This window comes from Ursus arctos, unplaced genomic scaffold (genome assembly GCF_023065955.2).
Source record: "Ursus arctos isolate Adak ecotype North America unplaced genomic scaffold, UrsArc2.0 scaffold_19, whole genome shotgun sequence".
Classification (NCBI taxonomy): Eukaryota; Metazoa; Chordata; class Mammalia; order Carnivora; family Ursidae; genus Ursus; species Ursus arctos.
This window is the reverse complement of record NW_026622863.1, coordinates 50,591,570-50,617,136: the sequence shown is the minus strand read 5'-3', so window position 1 is coordinate 50,617,136 and position 25,567 is coordinate 50,591,570. Positions and strand designations below refer to the sequence as shown.

The window sequence follows — 25,567 nt, the reverse complement described above, 5'->3', positions numbered from 1 at the left end:
ACACAGGGGGAGCCCACAGTTGAGCCTTTGCTTAGGGGACCCCTTTACCCAGAGAACGGATGTGGTGGGAACTCCACAGCACTCTCATTTAGGGGGATCCCCCCTCACTGGGGAAACTGTGATCCCCCTCACTGGGGATCCTCAGTTTAAGGGACCACCTTCATAGAGAACCTAACCTTAGCCCAGGGAACATGATATGGTGGGATCCCCTTTAACTTTGGTCAACTTCAAAGATTTTATTTATTTGAGAGAGAGAGAGAGAGAGAGAATCTGAAGTAGATTCCACATTGAGCACGGAGCACAATGTGGGCTCAGTCTCAGGACTGTGAGATCATGACCTGAGCTGAAACTAAGTGTTGGACACTTAATTGACTGAGCCACCCAGGTGCCCCCTACTTTGGTTAACTTTGATACGCCATCTGATGGGAGGCCCCTCACTGCCAATGCTCAAATGGGGAACGGGACCTGTCAGGCATCCCCTCTATATAGGGAATGTGATATGGTGGGGACCTCTTTCCTAGGTATCATCTCATGATACCTCAGGAAGGGCACAGTGTTCCCTGCTCTCCCTTTTTTTGCATAAACCCTTTCTCTTGGCCTCCTTGGCAGGTGGTGACAAACAGAGACACCCAGGAGCTGCTGCTCTGTACCGCCTACGTCTTTGAGGTCTCCACCAGTGAGCGGGGGGCCCAGCACCACATTTACCGCCTGGTCAGGGACTGAAAGGGGACCCCAAAAGTGGCTCACCCCCCCAGAATATCCTCCTCCCAGGAAGGACCTCCAGCTTTCTTCATGCTTGTTTGGGGAGGGGCTGCTCCGTGTTAGAGGGGACCTTAAAAGCTGGGTGGTGAGTTGAAAAGATGGATCCTGATATTGGGGCCTCACAGTGGTGTCTGAAAGGATAGATCACTCCAGAGCATCAGGGACTGGGGACAGAAGTGAGACAGCCCCGAGGTACAGCACTGGTTTCTCAGTCTTTAACAGGCGCTCTCCCCCAGCTTGGTTCTGGATGTTTTGAATGGCCTTAGAAAGTATGTTGGTTTGTCCCTCTGTTTTTCAGCACCCCCCCCCTTTCCCAGTCTGCCTCTCTTTACCACCCCAACCCTGTGACCTTGAGATCAAATATTGAAGGTTAACCCTTTGTGCAGGAGCAGAGCCAGATGGGCCCTGGAAATATTTTTTTTAATATAACAAGAGATATTTATAAGTGGGTATTAGGGTCGTGACTTTTTCTCAGCTGGGCAAGCTGTGGGGTGAGGCTTTTAAAATCTCATCCTCTCTTCTCAATAAGACGTGGGCTCTATACTGTGTTGCCTCCCCTCACCCGCAAAGTGTGTTGGTTTGTGTTTTGACAGAGGATAAAACTATTTTACCAAAACGCAGGGGATTTATTTGGGGTTTCGGTGAAAATAATCCTGTGGGAGGTGGTAAGCCGAAGGCAAGGAAATGAGGTATCTTTGGGGGCAGGAAGCTGGTGGCCGGAAGCCCCAGGTCCCGCGGGAGAGGTGACAGCAGCTGGGCAGGCAGACATCTGGGTCCCCCGGGGAAATGAGGAGGTGGAGGACTCAGTGGTTGGGGCGAACTGGGGATTGAACAAATATTTACAGACCACAGGGAAGCCCCTAGGGCACTTGAAGGGATCAGGGCGGGGCTTTGGGAAGGGACCGGGGCCTAGCGGTACCGAGCGAGCCGGTCGTAGACTTGGTCCAGGTTTCTGCACAGGAATATCGAGAGCGTCATGAAGCTGAGCTATAGAGAAAGGAGACCTGGTCAGAGAGGTCCACAGGGTAACGGCGAGGGGGATTGGGGTAGGGATGGTGGGGGTTCCGAAGGAGAAAAAAGGGGTGGTTCCAGGGGAAGAAAATTAAGCACCGAAGTTTGGCGGGATGGGGTCATGGGAGGGGCGGAGAAGGGTGGGGCTAGAGGGGGAGCTCGGCCAGGTTGTGAAAGATGGGGTCAGGGATGGGAATTTGGGGGCTTAGGGTAGGCTACCAAAGATGCGGGGTGGGGTGGGGGAGGATGGAGAGAAGGGGAATGGGGGGGGGGGGCGTATCCAGCTGCGTCTAGCGCAGGTTTAGAGTCTGGGAAGGAGTGAGATCCGGAGCTAGCCCAGGGTACTTTATTCCGGAGGCTCATCTGTCTCCCTCTCTGCCTCGGCCGCTAGTTCCACCTCGACCTCCACCTCCTCTCCCGCGCTCCCGGTCTCAGGTTGTTCCTCGTCTTGATCCCAAAGCGGCCAGGACCCCAGGGCCATGGGCAGCTTGCCCTGTGGGGCCTTGTCCCCCCAGTTGGGACAGGCATCCGCCATGCCCCAGCCACCCCACAGACCGCCGCTACGCCCGCTGCTGCTCAGTACACCACAGCGCCCGCCGCCGCCATCAGCACTCGGGCCAGGCCCGGGGCTCGAACCATAGGCGCCAGGCACCTGCAACCGGCGTTCCCGGCGGAGCGCCCTGCGCAGTAGTAGCAGGCTCAGCCCCGCTACACTCACCTGCAGGGAAAGGGGAGGGATATTGCGGCTAAGAGCAGGGGGCTGGAACGCCAAGGAGGACCAATGGGAACTTCGCGAAGGCGGGAGGGAACGCCTACTTCCTGAGTGCGACCAATCAGGGCTCGCAGAGGGTAGGCCTCCTTCGTGCCAAGTGGAGAGGCAGGAGAGCCCGGATTGGCTGACGCTCTAACACTCACGCACCTTTCCCAGATAATGGGAGGACGCGCAGCTTGGCGCGGGGCCATCTAGGGATTGTACGGCCAATCGCGAGTGGGGGCGGGACCAAATTACCTCAAGTAGACCGACGCCGAGACAAATGCCCACTATGGAGATGAGGTTGTTGTGCAACCACTTCTGGAGGCTCCGCGCGCAGCCCTGGGGATGTGGGGAAAGGTTAAAAGTAGGGTTCTTTCTGGAATTCGCCTTCAAGCCCGTGCCCGCTGTTCTTCTCAGCCCAGCCCTCACCCCTCTTTCAGGCACCGCCCCGCATCCCTAGTTAGTAGGCTTCTCTAGTCTCTCCACCTCTCCGGGTCCCAGCCTCCTTTCAGTCAGGCCTTTTCTTTTAGGCCCCGCCCCTACAAACCACGCCCCTTCTAAGGGGCCCCACCCCTCCTCGTGTACCGCTTTCTAGTAGCCCCAGCCTGCAGACACCGCCCATGTCCTGCGGCTCCGCCTCCTGGGGAGCAAACCCCTACCTCACAGGGCCTTCCCCCTTACTAGCGGGCTCCAAACCCTCCCCACCTCGCTGTAGATATTGCTGTTTTCAGAAACCACGCAAAGGTCTGTACTGTGCCGGGGCCGCGCCAGTGGTCCCAGCCGGCTGAACTGGGGGAAGGAGAGCTTCTCGAAGACGGCGGAGTCATTGGTCGCCGATGAATTATAGCAGGAGCAGGGCACGTGATGCACCTCCGACTCGTTGCTGATGAGGCTGGGGATATTGAACCAGTCTCGAGGAGAGTTCCAGCCGCAGCAGCGCAGCTGGAAGAGGGACAAGATTCAGAGGGACGGGGATTGGAGGGATTCAAGATGATTTGGGGGTTCAGGGGACTGGATGATGTGTATGAGGTCGTGTTGCGGAGTAGAGGGCTAAGGAGTGGGCGCAGGGTGGGGGACGGCGGGCTAGGCTTGGGGACATTAGGGGAACATGGGGTTGGGAGAGACAAATCACAGGCCACCTGGGGCTGGGGGGGGGAGCTGCCGAATCACACTGTGGACCGTAGACTGTGTGTGCAGTGCAATTCAGCCTCAAGTAGGGGACAGGTGGATGGGAGGGCAGGGCCACGTGAATGACCAGCGAATGGAGTCTCACGTGGGCCGGGTCCCGTGAGGGCCAGCGTCACCAAGGATTAGGGACTGGGGTCACGCTAGGGCCTTGGGGCTGAGGGGGAAGTTTTGTCGGGGCAGAGAGCACAGCCTCTCCAGGGTCTGGGACCTGGGGGGAAACGGCCACAGTGGAGTCGGTTACTTTATCTTCTCGGGGTGGGGCCACGTAGGGCTGGCAGGAGTTGGGGGTGGGGTGGGGTGGGGTAGGGTTACCTTGGGGTCCTGCAGCTGGGGGCCCCTGCTCCGTCCGGGCGGAGTCTGCTCGGGGCAGGGGTCAGAGCTACGTCAGAGTCCCAGAGCTAGAGGGAGGGATGCGCGTCCGCGTGGGTGGGGGCCTCACGCACCTGGAACTGCACGTAGTCCCAGCTCTCCTCCGCCGCCGACTCCTCCGGCCGCGAGCGGTAGTTTTGGATCGTCTCCATCACGATGTCCTTCACCCTCCGCTCCAGCTAAGAGGCGGAGAGTGAGGCTGGATTGCCACCCGCTTCCCCACCCCCATTCACCCCTACCCAACCTAGCCACTCCCGGGCTTTCTCAGTCCCAAGGGTTCCCCGAGTGGCTTGAAGGGGCTCTCGATTTCTCACTGAATGGCTAGTTATGTCTCTGTTCCTCAAAATCTCTGCCTGGTTCTATCGTCTGTCTTTCTGTTCCCCCAGCTATCTCCCACGCTCTCTCATTAGGTCTCTCTCGCTCGCTCTCGGAGCCTCCTGTTTCTCCACCTGTTTTTTCTGTCTGTTTCCCTTTGGATCTCCGTCCCCCTTGCTATATCTGTTTTCCTCCATCCGTGTCGTGGTCTTCCTTTGACTATCCTTGTCTCTATCTTCCTGTGTGTCTGTTTCTGTGTCCCTGTCTCTCTCCATCCTCCTCGGCCTGGCACGTTATTTCCTTTTGTCCATGTCAGCCTGTGTCTGCTTTTGCTTCTGTCTTTTCCCAGCCCCCTCCATACAGTTGGGGGCAGTGTGGGGAGAGGAAGCCATGCTCACCCGCATCCGCTGAGTGGAGATGAGGATTCCCAGTGTGATCTGTGTGGCAAACAGGAGCAGCAGTATCCCAAAATACTGGGGGGCAGAGTTGAGAGGTCAGACTGAGCCCCCTCCCAGGATGCAGAGCTGCCAGGGCTCTATTTGAGGGGGGATGTGGGCAGGGCACTCACCAGGCCCAGGAGGCAGCGAAGCTCCTTCAGGGCCCCCACACAGCCCAGGAGGGCAAGGCCCATGGTGAGAATTCCGGAGATGGCCAGGGCCTTGGACCAGATCTGCAGGGGCATGAAGGACAAGCCTGGGGGAGGTGAGAGGCAGTGACGTTGGGCTCATGCACACAGCTCCGGGGAGCCCCATTCCCCACCCACACAGCCACTCAACTGGGGAGCAGTATTCTGGGGGGCCTCTTTTGCTGGGTGTCTGACTCTGCCACATATTGAGTCTCTGTTCCTCTCCTGGGATTCTCTCTCTCCCTCTCTCGGGGACTCTGTCCCTTCTGAGTCACTGTTCCCCCATCCCCCTCTCTGTCTGTTTTCTCTCTGGATCTCTGTCCCCCTTTCTCCCTGGTCACGGTTTTTCCCTCTTGCTCTCAGTCTCTTTCCTCCTTCTGCTTCTTCTCACCCCCAATAGTTTCAGTCCCATCACTTGATCCGTGGCATTGGATCAGTCACTAAAATCTCCCTGAGGGCTAGGGGAAGGTGATACTTATTCCCTAGGGTTATTTTAAGGGACACATGGGAGGCATGTGTTCAACGCAGTCCTCAATACAGGGCAAACACTTATTAAATATGAGCCATTAGGATCTTGACTATTATTCCATTATTACTTTCCTACTATTATTCGTGTTCTATCTGCTTTTCTACTTCCTTGCTGTGTGACATCCAGTAAGTGACATCCCCTCTCTGAACCTCAAGAGAGGGGAAGGTTTGTGGGAGGATCTGATAAGCATCTGCATGAGATCTACCGCGTAGGAAGTGCCTGAGAAATGGCTATTACCATTTTTATTATCATTCATATGCACAACTCATTTGCCAGAGGAAGACCCTGAGGCTAAGAGCAGCAGCAGGCTGTGAAGCAGAGCTTGGGACAAGGGAGACCCCGGGAGGTCACTCAGGGGCAGGCCAGGTCACACTTGCTCCAGGAGGCCCTCCCCAATGGCCCTAGCCCCCTCACCTACAAAGGACACGAAGCTGGTCTTGTCAATGAGTATCCAGATGCCAAAGCAGAAAATAAGGCTGCCTAGGACCTGATGAGAGGAGATGGGAATATGGCGGTGGGCAAAGGCAAGGGGGGTGGGGGGAACATATCAGGTCAGGTAGTTGCGGCAGGGGCAGGGGCTGGGGCCAGGGCCTGGACTGGGCACCCATGTGGCAACTCACGAAGAAGAAGAGGTTGAAAACGAAGAGGAGGTACTTGATGAGGCTGAGGCAGCTGTCCTGGGCCGACATCTTCGCCTAGAAGGGAGAGCAGCCAGTGGGAGGGACAGAACAGAAGAGGTGTTGGCCCCGGAGGGGACAGGCAGAAAGAGGCTGTGAGAGACAGAGAGGGAGAGAGGAAGAACACAGAGAAAGAGGAAGTTCCCGGGGTGAAGCCCCACCCCCTCTCTCTACAGGCAAGGTGGCCTACTTGTCTGTCTCTGCCACCCCCCCCCCCCCCGACCCCCCTGTCTCCCTCACCGGCCCCACTGGGACACACAGCAGTACCTGAGGGGCCTTGGAATTTGTGGGCACCAAGGACACACTGGGTATTCCCTCCCAGGTCTCCATGGCTCAGGCTGGGGGACCCAAAGGGACTCCTGAGCTCCTCACACCCACCCACTCTGGGCACCAGGGCCCCAGGCCAGCCCTGGACAGCAGCCGACCTCACAGACACTCTGACCTCACTGCCTGCTAAGGTCTGCCATCTCTGCATTCATCTCTGTCCCCTCTTCCTCTTGTCCTCCCTTGTCTGGGTCTCTGTTCCCTTCTCTCTGGGTCTCTGTCTTCTCTCTGGGTCTCTGTCCATCCCTGCCCCCCCCCCAACCCCCTGCATCTATCTGTGGGTTTCTGGCCCCTTCTCTCTGCATGCCGGACCTTTCTCTGCTTATGCCCTCCCACACCCCGCCTCCGACCCCCCCCCCCCCCCCGCACCTTGTCACGGCCCCTCTGTCAGAGTCTGCATCCTGTTCTTAGCAACAAGTGTAGACCACGGTGCTCCCATATGCTGGGGCAGGGGTTGGGCACCTGGGGGAAGTGAAAGTGCTGCAGTGCCCCAAGTGGGAAGGTCCCTGGGAGTGAGGGGGGTGGCTGGGCAGTGCCAAAACACCGGAGAGGAAGCTGAGCCTCAAGCAGTACTTCCTGCATCTGCGCTGGGGCCCCAAGAAGGGGAGGCTGGGGAGGAGTCAGGATTGAACCCGGGACCTTGGCAGTTAGAGCTAGGTCTGCAGCGCTTGGCTGTCTCCAGACCTGAGCTGCACACCCAGCAGCCTCTGAGTCTCTCCTGCTGCCCCACGGTCCCCCACTCTCATCAAGTCAGATTTCCAGGTTTGGGGATGTTCCTATCATCCTGACATCCGCCCAGGCCCTGGCAAACCGGCGCCTCCTAGAGACCCAGCACTCTCTCTTTCTGAGAGATCTCATCCACTGTTTTTTTTTTTAAACCTCCAAATGCAATTTATTTTCTTATTAATATTATCAAAAATCAATTCATATTAACGGTATCCTGACTTTTGGCTCTGGACTTTCTCTTTTTCTCTTTCCAATGTTCTTGAGGAATAATTGACAATTATAATTGTATATATTTCTAGTGTACAACATGATGATTTTTTTAAAAGATTTTATTTATTTGTCAAAGACTGAGAGAGCACAAGCAGGGGGGAGCGGCAGGCAGAGGGAGAAGCGGCAGGCAGAGGGAGAAGCAGGCTCCCTGCTGAGCAGGAGGCCTGACCTGGGGCTCGATCCCAGGACCCTGGGATCATGACCTGAGCTGAAGGCAGATGCTTAAACTACTGAGCCACCCAGGCATCCAGCATGATGATTTGATATATCTATACACTGTGGAATGATTACCAAGCTCAAGACAACACATTCACCATCGCACATAGTTAACTTTTTTCTTCTTTTGGTGGTGAGAAACCTTAATAGATATTCTCAGCAACTTTCTAGTACGCAATACTGAATTATTAACTGTAGTCACCATGCTATACATTAGATCCTCAGAATGTATTCTTCTTTTAACTAAAAGTCTGTGCCCTTTGGCCCACACCTCCCCATTTCCCCCACGTCCCAGCCCGATAGCCACCATTCTACTCTGTTTCTATGAAATTGGCTTTTTTTTTTCTTTTGAGATTCCACATTTAAATGATACTGCGCAGTATTTGTCTTTGTGTGTCTGGCTAATTTCACTTAGTACAATGCCCTCCAGTTTCATTCATGGTGCAAATGGGAGGATTTCCTTCTTTTTCATGGCTGAATAATATTCCTATATATATATTTATATATGTATATCTCTCTCACATTTTTTTTTATCCATTCATCTGTTAAAGGATGTTAAGCTTTCTATATCTTTTTTTTTTTAAAGATTTTATTTATTTATTCGACAGAGATAGAGACAGCCAGCGAGAGAGGGAACACAAGTAGGGGGAGTGGGAGAGGAAGAAGCAGGCTCATAGCGGAGGAGCCTGATGTGAGGCTCGATCCCATAACGCCGGGATCACGCCCTGAGCCGAAGGCAGACGCCCAACCACTGTGCCACCCAGGCGCCCCTAAGCTTTCTATATCTTGGTTATTGTGAATAATGCTGCAATGAACATGAGTGTGCAGGTAGCTCTTCAAGATATTGATTTCCTTTGAATAATACCCATGAGTGTGATTGCTGGATCATATAATAGTTATGTTTTTAATTTATTGAGGACCCTCCATAGTGTTTTCCATAGTAGCTATACCAGTGTACATTCCCACAATTGTGCACAATGATTCTCTATTCTCCATATCCTCCGGAACACTTGGTATCTCTTATCTTTTCTGATAATAGCCATCCTCACAAGTGTGTGGTGATATCTCACAGGTTTTGGTTTGCATTTTCCTGATGATGAATGATGTTGAGCATCTTTTCATGTATCTGTTGGCTATTTGCATGTTTTTGGGAAAATGTCTGCTCAGGTCCTTTGCACATTTTTTTTTAAAGATTTTATTTATTTATTTGACAGAGAGAGAGGCAGCCTGCGAGAGAGGGAACACAAGCAGGGGGAGTGGGAGAGGAAGAAGCAGGCTCCCAGCGGAGCAGGGAGCGCGATGCGGGGCTCGATCCCAGGACTCTGGGATCATGCCCTGAGCTGAAGGCAGACACCTAATGACTGCGCCACCCAGGCTCCCCTCCTTTGCACATTTTTAAAAAATACTTTATTTATTTATTTGAGAGAGAGACAGGGGGAACAGAGGGAGAGGGACAAGCAGACTCCTTGCTGAGCGTGAAGCCCAATGTGGGGTTTGATCCCACGACCCTGAGATCATGATCTGAGCTGAAATCAAGAGTTAGATGTTTAACCAACCGAGCCACCCCTGCACATTCTTAAACTGCATTGTTTGCTTTTCTGCTGTTGAGTTGTAGTTCTTTATATATTTTGGATATCAACCCCTTGTCAGATAGATGATTTGTAAATATTTTCTTCCACTCTCCATTGAAAAGATTGCCTTTTCAATTTATTGTTTCTTTTCCTCTGCAGAAGCTCTTTTGTTTGACAGAGTGGGTATTTTTGTATTGTTTCTGATCTTAGAGGCAAAGTTTTTAACTTTTCACCATTGAGTATGATGTTAGCTGTGGGCTTGTCACATATGGCCTTTATTATGTTGAGGTACATTCTTTTTATATCTCATTTGTTGAGGATTTTTATCACAAAAGGATGTTGAATTTTTTCAAATTCTTTTTCTACATCTATTGAAATGATCATGTGATACTTTTCTTTCATTCTGTTAATGTGGTACATCATTGGTGTTGATTTACTTATGTTGAACCATATGTATGTTGCATCCCAGTAATAAATCCCACTCGATCATGGTGTATGAGCCTTTTAATGTGCTGTTGAATTTAGTTTGCTAGTTTTTTTTTTTAAAGATTTTATTTATTTATTTGACAGAGATAGAGACAGCCAGCGAGAGAGGGAACACAAGCAGGGGGAGTGGGAGAGGAAGAAGCAGGCTCATAGCGGAGGAGCCTGATGTGGGGCTCGATCCCATAACGCCGGGATCACGCCCTGAGCCGAAGGCAGATGCTTAACCACTGTGCCACCCAGGCGCCCCTAGTTTGCTAGTATTTTATACATATATATGTTTATATGTATAATATATGTATATATACACACACATAAATATTTTATATATTATTTATTTATTTATTTATTAGAGAGGGAAAGGGGGGAGGGGCAGAAGGAGAGGGAGAGAGGATCTTTTTTTTTTTTTTTTAAAGATTTTATTTATTTATTCGACAGAGATAGAGACAGCCAGCGAGAGAGGGAACACAAGCAGGGGGAGTGGGAGAGGAAGAAGCAGGCTCCTAGCAGAGGAGCCTGATGTGGGGCTCCATCCCAGAACGCCGGGATCACGCCCTGAGCCGAAGGCAGACGCTTAACCGCTGTGCCACCCAGGCGCCCCGGGAGAGAGAATCTTAAGCAGGTTCCATGCCTGGCACAGAGCCTGACTCGGGGGTCGATCTCACAACCCTGAGATCATGACTTGAGCCAAAATCGAGAGTCAGTTGCTTAACCAACTGAGCCACCCGGGTGCCCCCAGTTAGCTAGTATTTTGTTGAGGATTTTTGCATCTATGTTCATCAGGGATAGTGGCCTACAATTTTCTTGCCGTGTTGTCTCTTTTTGGTATTAGGGTAAAGCTGGCTTTGTAAAATGAGTTTTGAAATATTCCTTCTTCTTCAATTTTTTGTGAAGAATTTGAGAACGATTGATAGAAATTCTTCTTTGAATGTTTGGTAGAATTCACCAATAAAGCCACCTGGTCCTGGGCTTTTACTTGTTGGGAGATTTTTGATTATACATCAATCTCCTTGTTCATTATTGGTCTGTTCAGATTTACTTCATGATTCAGTCTTGGTAAAATGTATATTTCTAGGAATGTATCCATTTCTTCTAAGTTACCTAATTTATCGGCATTTAATTGTTCACAGTAGTTTTTTAAAAAAAGATTTATTTATTTTTTAGAGAGGGAGAGGGGGGAGGGGCAGAGAGCTAGATTCCAAGCAGACTCCATCCTGAGCATAGAACCTGATGTGGGGCTCGATCTCATGACCCTGAGATCATTACCTGACCTGAAACCAAGAGTCAGATGCTTAACCAACTGCACCACCCAGGCACCTCTCATACTTGTCTTTTATAGTTTGTATTTCCATTTGCATTTCTGGGGTGTCAGTTATTATGTCTCCTCTTTTATTTATAATTTTATTAATTTGAGTCATTTATCTTTTTTCCTTAGTCTAGCTAAAGATTTTCCAATTTTGTTTAACTTTTTCAAAAAACCAATTCTTAGTTTCATTGATCTTTTTGTCTTTCTAGTCTCTATTTCATTTATTTCTGCTCTAATCACTATTATTTCCTTCTTTATGCTAACTTGGGGCTTAGTTTGTTCTTTTGTTCTTTTTTTTTAAAGATTTTATTTATTTATTTGAGAGAGAGAGAGAGAGCGCGCAAGCAGGGAGAGCAGCAGAGGGAGAGGGAGAAGCAGGTTCCCAGCTGAGCAGGGAGCCCCATGTAGGGCTTGATCCCAGGACCCCGGGATCATGATCTGAGCCGGAGGCAGACACTTAACTGACTGAGCCACCCAGGTGCCCCTGTTCTTCTTTTTCTAGTTCCTTGAGGTGTAATGTTAGAACACAGATGCAAAAATCTTCAATGAAATGCTAACAAACTGAATCCACTCTTTTTCATTCTTATTTCTTTCTTTCTCCTCTGACTGGATCATATCAAGCAATCTGTCTTCAAGTTCACAGATTCTTTCTTCCTTGGTGGGCCAACCCCTGGGTGGATGCCTTTATTCCCTCATTATTTCCCATAGAGCCCATCATTCCCTAATCCAATCCTTTCTGCCTCTTGATTGTCTACTCTCTCCACTTCTCTCTGTTCTCATGGCTTGGGCTGGCTCAGGACTTGTGCTCTCCCTCCTGGACCCAAACCTCAGGCTCCTCCCTGGTCTTAGTCTTTCCCCTCCAGTCCATTCCCTACATAGCCTGAGAGGTCTTTTGAAACCCAGACCTGGTTTATATAGCCCTAAATCCAATCTCCATTAGGATACTGATTCACCACCCCTCATCCCTGAGCTCCTCTTCTAAGCCATCATTAAGTTCTCTATGCTCTACTACTAATATACATTTCAAATCCACCCACTTGTCTCCAAGGCCACCATCCTAATCCAGGCTCTCATCATTTTCCACACAAATAATTACAATTGCTTCTATACTGATTGTAGTACGTTGAATGGTGATACCCTGCCCTTCTCCCTGCAAAAGATATGTCCATGCCAAAGCAATCTCAAAAAAGGAGTATCAAAAGCCCAGAGCTCAACTACACTACAAACCTGTAGTAATCAAAACAGTACAGTAGTGGCACAAAAATAGACACATAGATCCATGGAACAGAATAGAGAGCCCATGGGGCACCTGGGTGGCTCAGTCGGTTAAGCATCCAATTCTTGGTTTTGGCTCAGGTCATGATCTCAGGGTTGTGAGATTGAGCCCTGCATTGGGCTCTGTGGTCAGTGCAGAGTCTGCTTGGGATTCTCTCCCTCCCCTTCTGCCCTTCCCCTCACTCATGATCACTCTCTTGCAAATCAATCAATCAATCAATCAATCTAAAAAAAAAAAAGAATAAGGAGCCCAGAAATAAACCCATGATTATATGGTCAATTAATCTTTGACAGAGGAGGCAAGAATATACAGTGGGAAAAAGACAAATGGTGTTGGAAAATCTGGACTGCTTTCTCATACCATACACAAAAATAAACTCAAAATGGATTGAAGACCTAAATGTGATTTCTGAAACCATAAAAATCCTAGAAGAGAGCACAGGAAGTAATTTCTCTGACATTGGCCGTAGCAATATTTTTCTAGATACATCTCCTGAGGCAAGGGAAACAAAAGCAAAAATAGACTATTGGTACTACATCAAAATAAAAAGCTTCTGCACAGCAAAGGAGACAATTAACAAAACTAAAAGATAACCTACTGAATGGGAGAAGGTATTTGCAAATGATATACCCAATAGAGGGTTAGTATCCAAAATATATAAAGAACTTATACAACTCAAAACCAAAAAAATAATCCAATTAAAAAATGGGCAGAAGACATGAACAGACATTTCTCCAAAAAAGACATACAGATGGCCAACAGACACATGAAAAGATGCTCAACATCACTAATCATCAGGGAAATGCAAATCAAAACCACAGTGACACATTACTTCACACCTGTCAGAATGGCTAAAATCAAAAACACGAGAAACAACAAGTGTTGATGAGGATGTGGAGAAAAAGGAACCCTCATGCACTGTTGGTGGAAATGCAAACTTGTGCAGCCACTGTGGATAACAGGATGGAGGTTCCTCAAAAAAAGAAAAAAATTACACATGATCCAGTAATTCCACTACTAGGTATTTACCCAAAGAATACTAAAACACTAATTCAAAGAGATATATGCACCACTATGTGTATTGTAGCGTTATTTATAATAGCCAAATTATGGAAGCAGCCCAAGTGTCCATTGGTAGATGAATGGATAAAGAAGATGTGATATATAATAGAATATTACTCAGCCATAAAAAAGAATGGAATTTGCCGGGGTGCCTGGGTGGCACAGCGGTTGAGCGTCTGCCTTCGGCTCAGGGCGTGATCCTGGCATTATGGGATCGAGCCCCACATCAGGCTCTTCTGCTATGAGCCTGCTTCTTCCTCTCCTACTCCCCCTGCTTGTGTTCCCTCTCTCGCTGGCTGTCTCTATCTCTGTCGAATGAATAAATAAAATCTTAAAAAAAAAAAAAAGAATGGAATTTGCCCTTTGCAACATGGATGGAGCTAGAGCATATAATGCTAAGTGAATTAAGTCAGAAACAGGCAAATACCATATGATATCACTCATATGTGGAATTTAAGAACCAAAAGAGACAAAGAGGAAAAGAGACAGACTTAAAAAAAAAAAAAAGATTTTATTTATTTATTTGTCAGAGAGAGTGAGAGAGTGCGCACAAGTAGGGGGAATGGCAGGCAGAGGGAGAAGCAGGCTCCCCACTGAGCAGGGAGTATGATGCGGGGCTTGATCCCAGGACCCCAGGATCATGACCTGAGCCAAAGGCAGATGCTTAATCGACTGAGCCACCCAGGCGCCCCTAAAAACAGACTCTTTTTTTTTTTTAAAGATTCTATTTATTTATTTGAGAGAAAGAAAGAGAGAGAGAGCACGATAGTAGGGTGAGGGGCAGAGGAAGAAGCAGACTCCTCGCTGAGTAGGGTGCCCAACGTGGGGCTCAATTCCAGGAACCTGGGACATGACCCGAGCCGAAGGCAGACACTTAACTGACTGAGCGACCCAGGTGGCCTAAAAACAGACTCTTAACTATAGAAAACAAACTGATGGTTACCAGAGGGTAGGTGGGTGGGAGGATGTGTGAAATAGGTGAGGGGGATTAAGAGTACACTTACGATGAGCACTGAGTAATGTATACAATTGCTGAATCACTATATTGTACACCTGAAACTAATAAAGCACTGTATGTTACCGCTACTGGAATAAAAAAAAAAAAAGATATGTCCTGGAATCTGTGAATGTGACCTTATTTTGGAAAAAAGGGTTTTTCACATGTAATTAAGGATCTTGAGATGAGATCAACCTGCATTATCTGAGTGAGCCCTAAATTTAATGATAAGTGTCCTACATTGTAAGAGACACACAGAAGACACAGAAAGAAGAGAATGCCAGGTGAAGGAAGAGGCAGAGATTGGAATTATGCAGCCACAAGTTATTTTAGGAAACTCTTTGACTATGGCTCACTTAGTCCAGGGAACATAAGAAATTTGGGGTTTATTTGGATTCTCAGAAGACTTAACTTTAAAACGGGCAGGTTTGGGGTGGCTAGGTAGCTCAGTTGGTTAAGTGTCTGACTCTTTTTTTTTCCTAATGATTTTATTTATTTGAGAGAGAGAGAGGGAAAGACAGCACAAGCAGGGAGAGTGACGGAGGGAGATGGAGAAGCAGACTCCCCGATGATCAGGGACCCTGGGATCATGACCTGAGCCGAAGGCAGATGCTTAACCAATTGAGCCCTGAGACCTGCTTGGGATGCCCAGCAAGGAGCCTGCTTGAGATTCTCTCTCTCCCTCTCTCTCTGCAAACCCCCCCCCCCCCCCCCCGCCGCAAAGAATAAAATTAGAGGGGCAGATTTTCACAGATTCAGGAGAGGAGAGAGCTGGAGAGAGTTTCAGAGGAAAAGGGAAGTTCGTGAAAAGATTAGAACCAGGGAGCGGTGAGTATAGAGGAGGTGGGGACTGCGCAGAGGAAAAGGTGCCAGAGGCAGGGCCTGAGCACAAGGTGGCTGCCAAGTGTCTAGAGACAAAAGGTGGGGGGAGGAGGAAAAAGAGGCGTGAGAAGACATTCTGACTTCTTTCAATTATTTATTTGCCTCAGTTAATTTAGAAATAGTATTTTGCAAAGAGGCAAATTTAGACTCCTGAAAACATTTGTAAGCCTCAAGGTACCAATTACAATAGGCATCCCATTCAGGCTTTTGTTTGTTTTGGGGTTTTTGTTTGTTTGCTTGTGTTTTTGACCTGTAGCTTTCCGATTTAATTTTGAGTAAGACATGTCTGGAGAGATCGCAAGTTCCCCATAATTGCTATTGGAGTTCTAAAATACTTTTGGTCAAGTCAGTCCATTTAGTTAGAAGTGTGCCAAAAAAACCAGCCAGGGTCCCAGACGGGGCAGAGCAGCCTCAAAGCATTTGGATGACTGGGAATCCCATTTCTTAGAGGTTTCTCTTTAGAGCAAAGAGAAAAATTCCTAGACAGCACGGTTGCAATAGGAAACAGCCTAGTTCCAAACAAGAGTCTGAACAAAGTCCAAATAAGTAGTCTCAGAAAGGACAAAATCTTAAAACAGACTCTAAGTAATGCCCAGAGAGCTGAAAACACAGTGAGTGGAGCTTGAAATCCAGGAGAAAACTTACCCTCAAACTCCAGGGTCCTCAAGAAAGCAGTGAGCTCAACTGGCTCTGTGGGTACTGGGATGTGTTTGCTCACCAGCTTTGGAGTTGTTGGTTGGGGAGGGTGTCTTCTCTGGATCCCACTTTTTTTTTTTTTTTTTTTAAAGATTTATTTATTTATTCGACAGAGATAGAGACAGCCAGCGAGAGAGGGAACACAAGGAGGGGGAGTGGGAGAGGAAGAAGCAGGCTCATAGTGGAAGAGCCTGATGTGGGGCTCGATCCCATAATGCCAGGATCACGCCCTGAGCTGAAGGCAGACGCTTAACCGCTGTGCCACCCAGGCGCCCCTCTGGATCCCACTTCTGATCATCAAGTACTGTTAACCTTAAAGATAAAACTGTCAGTTATTTTACCAGCAAAAAAAGATTTTCCAGGACTAACAGAGAATTGCAATTCAGGACAAGCAAGCTATGGCAAAACCACAGACAAGTCCAGGAAAAAAGGAGAAAACTACTCTTTACGGAAAGGCGGGGTTGGGGGGGGTTGGGAGGGTTTTTGTAAACACAGATCTCCATTGGAGCAAACTGGGAGTTAGAAGTGTAGTGAATTTTCACTGGCTGAGTTGTGACAGTCTCTCATTGACTGGGGTGTTGCTGGGTAGGAGAAAAACTTTCTTTCATTCCTTTCTTTCTTCCTTTCCCTTCCTTCCTTTCCCTTCTCTCCCTTGCCTTCCCTCCCTCCCCTTCCCCTTCCTTCCTTCCCTTCTTCCTTCCTCCCCCCTTTCTTTCTTTCTTTCTTTCTTTCTTTCTTTCTTTCTTTCTTTCTTCTCTTTCTCTTTCTCTTTCTCTTTCTCTTTCTCTTTCCTTCTGCAACTAGTATCCACCTGCAAGGTATGTTTCTTCTTGCTGGATCTACAATTGACTAGAGTGGTAGGGTGTGAGAGTTCCCTTTTCTGGCCTCCAGACTCAATTTTAGTGAGGTTACCCTTTATTATTCACAGCCGCAATCCCAGTAGGTTTCTCAGCTCTCTGAAGTCAAGGTCCATGTCTGTCTTGTTGGACACATATTTAAGGTCTGGGTAGTAGTAGGGGAAGCTTAAATAAGCACCAAAAGTTTGAAAGCAAGAGAAATGACCTGGAAGAACAAGCTTCCCACCTCACCCTCATCTCTACGTCATTCGGGGCAGTGGAAGCAAAGTGCATGCACCAGCCCAGGGATGCGGCTAAAAGCTTGGCCTTAGCAGCGCTCGCAGGTGGAAGGGTGTTCTGCGAATGGTCTAAAGGGGTAAGGAGGCAGGCAGGCCAGGGCGCTTGCGCGGAGAACAAAGTGGCGAAGAGGGCGTGCGAGCGCATGCGCAATGCAGAAGGGCGTATTGGGGTAGAGGGGCGGAATCCCCCGCTTGGTCAGTAGAGGGGTGCGCCCAGGCGGTAGCGCATGCGCAGAGGGACGGCGGGAAAGGTTGCCTCTGCGGCGGAACGCGGAGCGAGTCTCGAGTTGGCCTGACGAGGCCTGAAGGGGCCTGTTCGGTAGGCTTCACAGTTGAGGCTTCTTCAGGTTCATTTTTTTCCCCCTAGCAGAACACGGAATTGCCCGGGGCCTCCAGGCTGGGGAGAGGGTGACAGCTCCAGGGAGGCCTGGAAATTCATAGATCCGGGGTGTGCGAAGCTGGGCGTCGCTCTTGAGGCTGGGGTCCCTGGACGCCCGGGGCTCTGAGGAGCCGAGGGATCAAATAGGCCCGAGAGCCCCTCCTTTTTGTCTCTCCCAGGACCCACAAACTGGTTTCGGCCCCTTTGCTGTCTGAATCTGACTTGGGGCCTCGGCCGTGGGTCCCCGCCCTACGGGGAGGCCCAGCGGGTCAAGCGCCCGGGCAGCGGAAACCCGGGCCAGCGCCATCTTCCCTCGGCCTGTTAGGGACAGTTCTCCCCTGCTCCTTGACGAATCTGACCCCGGCTCCCCCCTTTCCTCCCTGGAGGTGGCAGTTCCAGGGAAGGAGGTACGCCGAGGGGACCCCGAGCCCCCCCTCCCCCGAGGGCATGGGTCTGGGAGAGCGGTTGCTGGGCATGGTGATGCAGGTGGTCACGTGTGGGGCCCACCAGTGCCGCTCAGCCTGGACGGAGGGTCTGCCGAGGGTCCTCGGGCTGTGTAGGTGGCACAGGGGGCCAGTTGGCGGCGTCTCCGTTTGCCAAAACTCACTTCTCTCACGGAAGGGTCAAATTTATTACCTGTTTGCCAGAAAACTTGTTTTAAGGAAGACCCTTTCGGAATGTGTTCAAGAAACGTGGCTGTATTTTTCATGAATACATATTCCCCCCCCCCCCCCCCCCCCCGCCCAGCAGAACGAAGAGTCGGAATCGGTGTTAACAACACGCGATTGTGAGAGTCAGAAGAGCTCCTTGTTATTCTTGAGGTACGTTACATTTCAGCTGCAGGCAAAATATCTAGTAGTAGTGAACATTTGTGCTTAGGTGAGCTGCCAGCTGTTAACGTAAATGTCTCCGGCTTCCTCAACTTGGTTAACTTTTGAACGAATTGAATTAAGATTTCTGCTTTTCTGCTTACTTCTTCAAGTGTGGGTTTTTGGGTTATGGTAGACTTGTAAAATGGTTGGGAAGTGTTTCCTCTTCTGCTTTACGGAAATGACTTATATAAGGTTGGTGGGTGGTGGTTGTTGTTTTCCAATATTTGCTATAATCCACTAATTGAAACCATTTGGGCCTGGAATGTTCTCTGTGGGAACGGTTTTGATAAGGAATTCAACTTATTCAGTAGATATAAGACTATACGGATTTCCCATTTCATTTGATATCAGTTTTGTTAAGTTGTATTTTTTTTTTAAGATTTTATTTATTTATTTGACAGAGAGACAGCCAGAGAGAGAGGGAACACAAGCAGGGGGAGTGGGAGAGGGAGAAGCAGGCTCCAAGCAGAGGAGCCTGATGCGGGGCTCGATCCCATAACACCGGGATCACGCCCTGAGCAGAAGGCAGACGCTTAACGACTGAGCCACCCAGGCGCCCCTGTTAAGTTGTATTTTTAAGAAATTTTCCCCATTTCATCTAAGTTGTTAAGTCTGTTGGCATAAATTTGTCATATTTTCTTATTCTTTTAATGTCTATAGCATATTTGGTAATAACCCCACTTTTATTCCTAATATTGGTGATTTACATATCTTCTTGTCTTAATCTGTTTAGGAATTTACCAGGTTTGTGATCATTTTAAAGAACCAGCTTTGGCTTCTTTACTTTTTGCTATTGTCTGTTTTCTACTTCATAATTTCTGATTTTATATTTATATTTTCCTTTCTCCTGTTTTGGATTTATTTTGTTCTTTTACTGAAAGCTTTTTGTATGACATCGATTGAAACCCTTCTTTTCTAGGGGCGCCTGGGTGGCTCAGTCGTTGAGCATCTGCTTTCGGTCCAGGGTGTGATCCTGGCGTTCTGGGATCGAGCCCCACATCAGGCTCCTCTACTGGGAGCCTGCTCCTTCCTCTCCCACTCCCACTGCTTGTGTTCCCTCTCTCGCTGGCTGTCTCTCTCTCTATCAAATAAATAAATAAAATCTTAAAAAAAAAAAAAGAAACCCTTTTTTTCTAATAACAGCATGTAAAGCTATAAAATTCTCTCTAAAATTGTTTTTGCTACATTCCACAAATTTTGATATTTTGTAGCTTTATTATCCTTCAGTTTAAAATATTTTGTAATTTCTTTGTGATCTAGTCTTTGACCTATGGATTGTTTAATAATATATTTTTAATTTCCAAGCATTTGGAATTTTCTTACACATCTTACTGTTATTGATTTGAAATTTTCTTATATCGTAGTCAGAGAACAAACTCTGTGACTTCAATGCTTGTAAATTGATTGCTACTTGTTTTATGGCCTAGCCTATGGCATTAATGAAGTATGTATATTCTGCAGTTTTGGGGTTCTGTAAATGTCAATAAGGGCAAGGTTGCTGATAGTGTTTTTGGATCTTCTTTATCTTTACTAATATTTTGGTCTTCTTTTTTCCCATCAATTGCTGAGAAAGAGTGTTAACTTCTACCATCATGGTCGGGTCAGTTGATTTTTCCTTTAGCCTTTGTAAATTTTTACTTCATGTATTTTGAGATTTGTTATGTGTGTATACATTTGTAAATACTGGCTTCATGATGAATTGACCTTTTTTTTTTTATCATTAGTAAATATCCTTTTTTATATCTGGTAATACTCTTTACCTGAAAGCCCATTTTATGTTACATTAATAAGGCCACTACAGCCTTCTTATGCTTAATTTGCAAGATAGATCTTTTTCTATTCAGTTAATTTCATTTATCTGTGTTTGTAAACTTAAGGTACATCTCTCTAGAAGCTAATAGTTGGGTATCTTTTATTGATAGACAATCTTTGCCTTTCAATCGGAATGCTTAAACTAAAAACATTCTGTGTAATTATTGATATGGTTGGATTTGGGTCTTCAATTTTATTATTTTTTTAATTTTCTGTTAATTTTTTGGTTTTAGTTCTCTTATCCTTCTTTGGATAGCTTGAACCATTTTTAGTATCCATTTTAATTTATTGTCTTGGTAGCTATAACTCTTTTCCACATTTATTTAGCAGTTTTTCTAAGGATTACAATTCATACTAACTTTTTATAGTCTATTTAGCATTAATATTTTATCAATTCACATAAAAATGTAGACATTTTACAACCATGTAAGTCCAATATTTGTACCACCTGCTGCTTTTAATATGTCTTACATCTAAAGTTTAGTATAAGACCTACAACATATAATTTTTGTTTTAATATTCATGTTTTAGAGAAATTAAGAAGACAATATAGTTTTCTATATTCACCCACATATATACCATTTCCTACTCTTTATTTGTTCCTAAAGATCCAAGTTTCCCTCTGATGTCATTTCCCTCAGTCCCAAGAACTTCTTCCGTCATGATTTTTTATAATGTGGGTCTGCTGGTGATGAATTCTCTTTGTTTTTCTTTATTTGCTTAAGTTTTTATTTCATCTCGTTTTCTTGAAGGATATTTTTGTTGATTACAGAATTCTGATTGACAGGCTTTCTGCTTTTCTTTGCTTTAAAGAAGTTATTCATCTTTCTTTCGGCCTTTGTAATTTCTTTTGGCAAGTATGCAGCATTTGGTATTGTTCCACAGTATGTAATGTGTTCTTTTTCTCTTCTGTTTTCAAGATTTTTCTTTTTATCTTTGATTTCTAGCAGATTGATTGTGCTCATGTTAGACATGTTGCTGTTTGTATTTATCCTATTCTTAGAGCTTCTTTAACTTGAAATTTATGCCTTTCACCAGATTTGGGGGCTTTCTGCCATTATTTCTTCATACATATTTTTCTGACCTATTTTCATCCTCTCCTGTCCTTTTAGGACTCTACTTATCCATTGTTAGGCCTTTTGTTTGGCCTCCTAGGTCGCTAAGAGTTTGTGACTTTCATCCTTTTTCTCTCTTTCTTTCAGAAATTGGGTGAAGATTTCTATCAGTCCATCTTTAAGTTTATTTTTTATTTTTTATTTTTTTAAAGATTTTATTTATTTATTCGACAGAGATAGAGACAGCCAGCGAGAGAGGGAACACAAGCAGGGGAAGTGGGAGAGGAAGAAGCAGGCTCATAGCAGAGGAGCCTGATGTGGGGCTCGATCCCACAATGCCGGGATCACGCCCTGAGCCGAAGGCAGACGCTTAACCGCTGTGCCACCCAGGCGCCCCCATCTTTAAGTTTATTGACCCTTTACTGGGTCCTATCCATTATGCTATTTAGACCATCCTGTGAATTTTAATACAGTTATGCCCAATAATTTTAAATTTATTTTCTGAAATACTATTATGAGTTGAATTGTGTCCGCTCTCCAAAATGTTGAGGTTCTAAGCCACTGTAACTCATAAGGTGACCTTATTTGGAAATAGGATTACTGCAGATGCAGATAAGAATGGGTCATACTAATATAGAGTGGGCCCCTAATCCAATATTAGTGGTGTCCTTATAAGAAGATGGTCATGTGAAGATAGAGACTAGGGAGAAGAGCAAGTAATGATGAAGGCAGAAATTGAAGTTATCCAGCTGCATGCCAAAGGAATGTCAAAGATTGTCAGCCAACTATTAGACATGAAGAAGAGGCAGAGAAGGATTCCCCTACGTTTCACAGAGAACATGGCCCTGAAGACCCCTTGATTTTGGACTTCTATCATCCACAACTGTGAGACAATAAATTTATGTTGTTTTAAGCCACCTAGTTTGTGGTACTTTTGTTATGATAGCTCTAAGAGACTAAAGTAAATACTGAATCACAGTATCAGGAATGGGAGTTGTGAGTTGTCCTCTTAGTGACCTTGATATGGTTCTATTTAGAACTTACTTGGTTTTTGACAGGATGATGGGACCTTAGTTTCCAGAAGTGTTGCAGATTTTCCCACATTTTTAATTTTTAATTTTTATTTAATTTTTAAAAAAGATTTTATTTATTTATTTGACAGAGATAGAGACAGCCAGCAAGAGAGGGAACACAAGCAGGGGGAGTGGGAGAGGAAGAAGCAGGCTCCCAGCAGAGGAGCCTGATGTGGGGCTCGATCCCAGAATGCCGGGATCATGCCCTGAGCCGAAGGCAGACACTTAATGACTGAGCCACCCAGGCACCCCCACATTTTTAATTTTTAAAAATTATTTACTTGGGGGAAGACTGTAGTATGACTGGACACTTTATACTCCATATAAATGCTGGGAATAGCAAAGACTGGAGGATACACTAGGAACATAGTGTATCTCCTCATTTGTTCAACTTTTATTTCTTTCGATACATTTTTGTATTTTTAATAAAAGCTTTGTATATTTTTAGACATCTTTTAGTCACATAATTTTGGGTAGCTTTTTAGTTTTGTTTTGAAGTAACTACATTTACAGAAAAGTTGCAAAGATGATACAGAGAATTCTCATATAACCCCTTGTCCATTTTGTCTCCCTTAATGTTATCTTATATTACCATGCTACATTTGTCAGAACTAAGAAACCAGCATTGATACATTATCATTAACTGAACTGCAGGCTTTATTCACATTTCACCAGTTTTTTCGTTGATATCATTTAGTGTTCCAGGAGCCAATCAATGATCTTACATCATATTTAGTTGTTGTGTCTCCTTAGTCTCCTCCGCTCTGTGAGTTTTTTATTGTTTCCTTGTTTTTCTTCACCTTCACAGTTTTGAGGGGTGCTGATCAGATAATTGGCAGAGTGTCCCTCAATTTGGGTTTGTCTGATGTTTTGTCATAATTAGACGGGAGTTAGGGTATTGGAAAAATACCATAGAAGTGTGGAAGTACCCTTCTTATCACATCACATTAGATTGAGATTCTCTCTCTCCCACTCCCTCTGCCCCTCCCCGTTCTTTCTAAAATAAATAAATATTTATTTATTTCAGAGAGCACGAACAAGCGGGGGGAGGGGCAGAGGGGGAGGGAGAAGCAGGCTCCCCACTGAGCAGGGAGCCCGAACTTGGACTCGGGATTCTATCCCAGGACCCCGAGATCACTACTCAAGCTGAAGGCAGACACTTAATCGACTGAGCCACCCAGGTGCCCCATCAATAAATAAATAAATCTTAAAAAATAAAAAGGCACATGATAGCCACATGACATCACTGGTGATCTTAACAATGATCACTTAACTTAGGGAGTGTTTGCCTGGTTTCTCTACTGTATGCTTTGCAGGAAGTTTTCCCCTTTCTATATATATCTCAGGTTTTCAAGTTTTATAGTATAATGATGATAACTGATGTTTTATGCAACTCTTTGGTCTGAGTCAAGGCAAGAGGCTGGAAACAGGGAAGTCCAGTTATATACTATGGCTATTGTAGTAGTTCAGGTGAGAGATGACAATTATCTGAACTTATAGGGGCAATAGCAGTGATGTATGGAAGTGGCAATGGAAGGATGCATTCAAGCATTTCTGGGCAAATGGGTGGTTTATGGTAGCCTTAAAAGAAACAGGGCAGATCAAAGCCACAGTGAAGTACTACTTTACACCCATGATGATGACTATAATAAAAAACTCAGATAATAGCAAGTGTTGTTGAGGCTATAGAGAAGTTAGTATCCTTATATACTACTGGTGGGGTTAGAAAATGGTACAGCCACTTTGAAAAATTGTTTGTCGGTTCCTCAAAAAATTAAACATTTTTATCATTTGACACTGCAATTCCATTCCTAGGTGCATGCCCAAGAGAAATGAAAACATATGTACACACAAAAGCTATACACGAACGTTCATAATAGCATTATTCATTACAGCCAAATAGTGGAAACCACCCAAAGGTCCACTGACTGATGAGTAGATGAACAATATATGGTATAGTGGAATATTATTTGGCCACAAAAAGGGATGAACTACTGATACACGCTGCAGTATAGATGAACTTTGAAAATATTATGCTAAGTGAAAAAAGCCAATCACAAAAGATCCCATATTACATGATTCCATTTATATGAAATGTACAGAATAGGCATATCTCTAGAGGCAGAAAGTAGTAGTAGTGGTTGCTTAGGGCTGGTAGGGTGAGTAGTGGTAATGGAGGGATTAGGCCATGATGAGCAGATGGTACAGAATTTCTTTTTTGGGGTGATAAAGATGTTCTGAAATTGATGGTGGTCGCACAACTCTGTGAATATACTAAAGGCCCTTGAATTGTACAGTTGAAATAGGTAAATTGGATATGTGCTCTATATCTCGGTAAAATTATTACAAAAAATCAGGGAACATATGGCAGGGGAGCTACACTAGTTCAAACTGCACCTGTTCAAATTGAAGTGCTGGTAGAACATCCAGGTACAGATGTTGTGCAGCTGAGAAATGAGTTCGGGACTAGACATATGGTACTATAAATCATTAACAAAGTATTCATTCAACAGAAAGCAAAATAACCTATTCATTTGGTCCAATTTACTAAACATGGTAGCTTTTAATATTTAATCACACTGAGTTTTCAGTGTAACTGAAGACTGATCCTTTATCTGGTATTTAAGACAACAGTATGTTTTTGGTGCTACCTGATGTCCCTCGTAAATTTCAGTTGAATTTCAGTTCAGTTGAGTTCAATAGGAAGTGTTGTCCCTTCCTAAAATAAAAGCCTTTACTATAAGCTGCTCTGGCAACATCCCTTAAGTAATTTGCAGAGTATTTGGGGATGATTGAAAGTTGAAATTTAAGGTTATAAAATTATTTTTTTGGTATAATTTACAATCTAAGTGAATTTGGAATTAGTTTATTTCCTCACTGAAGGTAATGAGTGAAGCCATAAAACCTAACTGGCTATACAATTCATCACAGTTATTCTGCATCACCCTCTATCTATACTTGTCACATCCCTCCCTATCCAACCCCCAAATTACTTGGTGGTAAACAGTAATTCCACTGTAAAGAAAATGACAGTTGAAGAAAAAAAAAATAAATGATTCCAATAACTGTTTTAATGATCATGTATCCCTTTTTTAGCATTAGTAAATGCTCAGTTTTAAAATCCCCCAAAAAAGATACTTCTCAAATTACAGAAGATGTAGGACTCTGTTTGCTCTTTTAATTCATCAAAATATATATTTTT

General features: G+C 45.8%; 2 protein-coding genes across 5 annotated transcripts in view; one reads left to right on the top strand and one right to left on the bottom strand.

The window, feature by feature from the left end:
• Nucleotides 1-25,567, top strand: part of LOC113243307 (orphan sodium- and chloride-dependent neurotransmitter transporter NTT5) — a 63,140-nt gene that overhangs the window by 13,960 nt on the left and 23,613 nt on the right. Inside the window, 1 exon segment of the mRNA XM_048223843.2 lies at nucleotides 18,304-18,374. Coding sequence (XP_048079800.1) covers nucleotides 18,304-18,374 — 71 coding nt within the window.
• On the bottom strand, nucleotides 1,368-7,034 carry CD37 (CD37 molecule). Of its 4 annotated transcripts, XM_048223842.1 has the most exons (9): nucleotides 6,924-7,034; nucleotides 6,174-6,248; nucleotides 5,968-6,040; nucleotides 4,968-5,092; nucleotides 4,798-4,872; nucleotides 4,159-4,263; nucleotides 3,233-3,469; nucleotides 2,783-2,866; nucleotides 1,368-1,749 (listed from the first exon to the last, which is right to left on the bottom strand). In XM_048223842.1, exons 2-9 carry the CDS (start codon nucleotides 6,240-6,242, stop codon nucleotides 1,672-1,674), a joined length of 846 nt encoding a protein of 281 aa, XP_048079799.1. In that variant the 5' UTR covers nucleotides 6,243-6,248; nucleotides 6,924-7,034; the 3' UTR covers nucleotides 1,368-1,671. The 4 variants fall into 4 exon arrangements, with proteins under 4 accessions (XP_048079799.1, XP_044234088.1, XP_057170525.1 ...); XM_057314542.1 differs by lacking the exon at nucleotides 1,368-1,749 and having other exon boundaries at nucleotides 2,068-2,866; XM_044378153.3 differs by lacking the exon at nucleotides 6,924-7,034 and having other exon boundaries at nucleotides 1,368-2,866; nucleotides 6,174-6,400.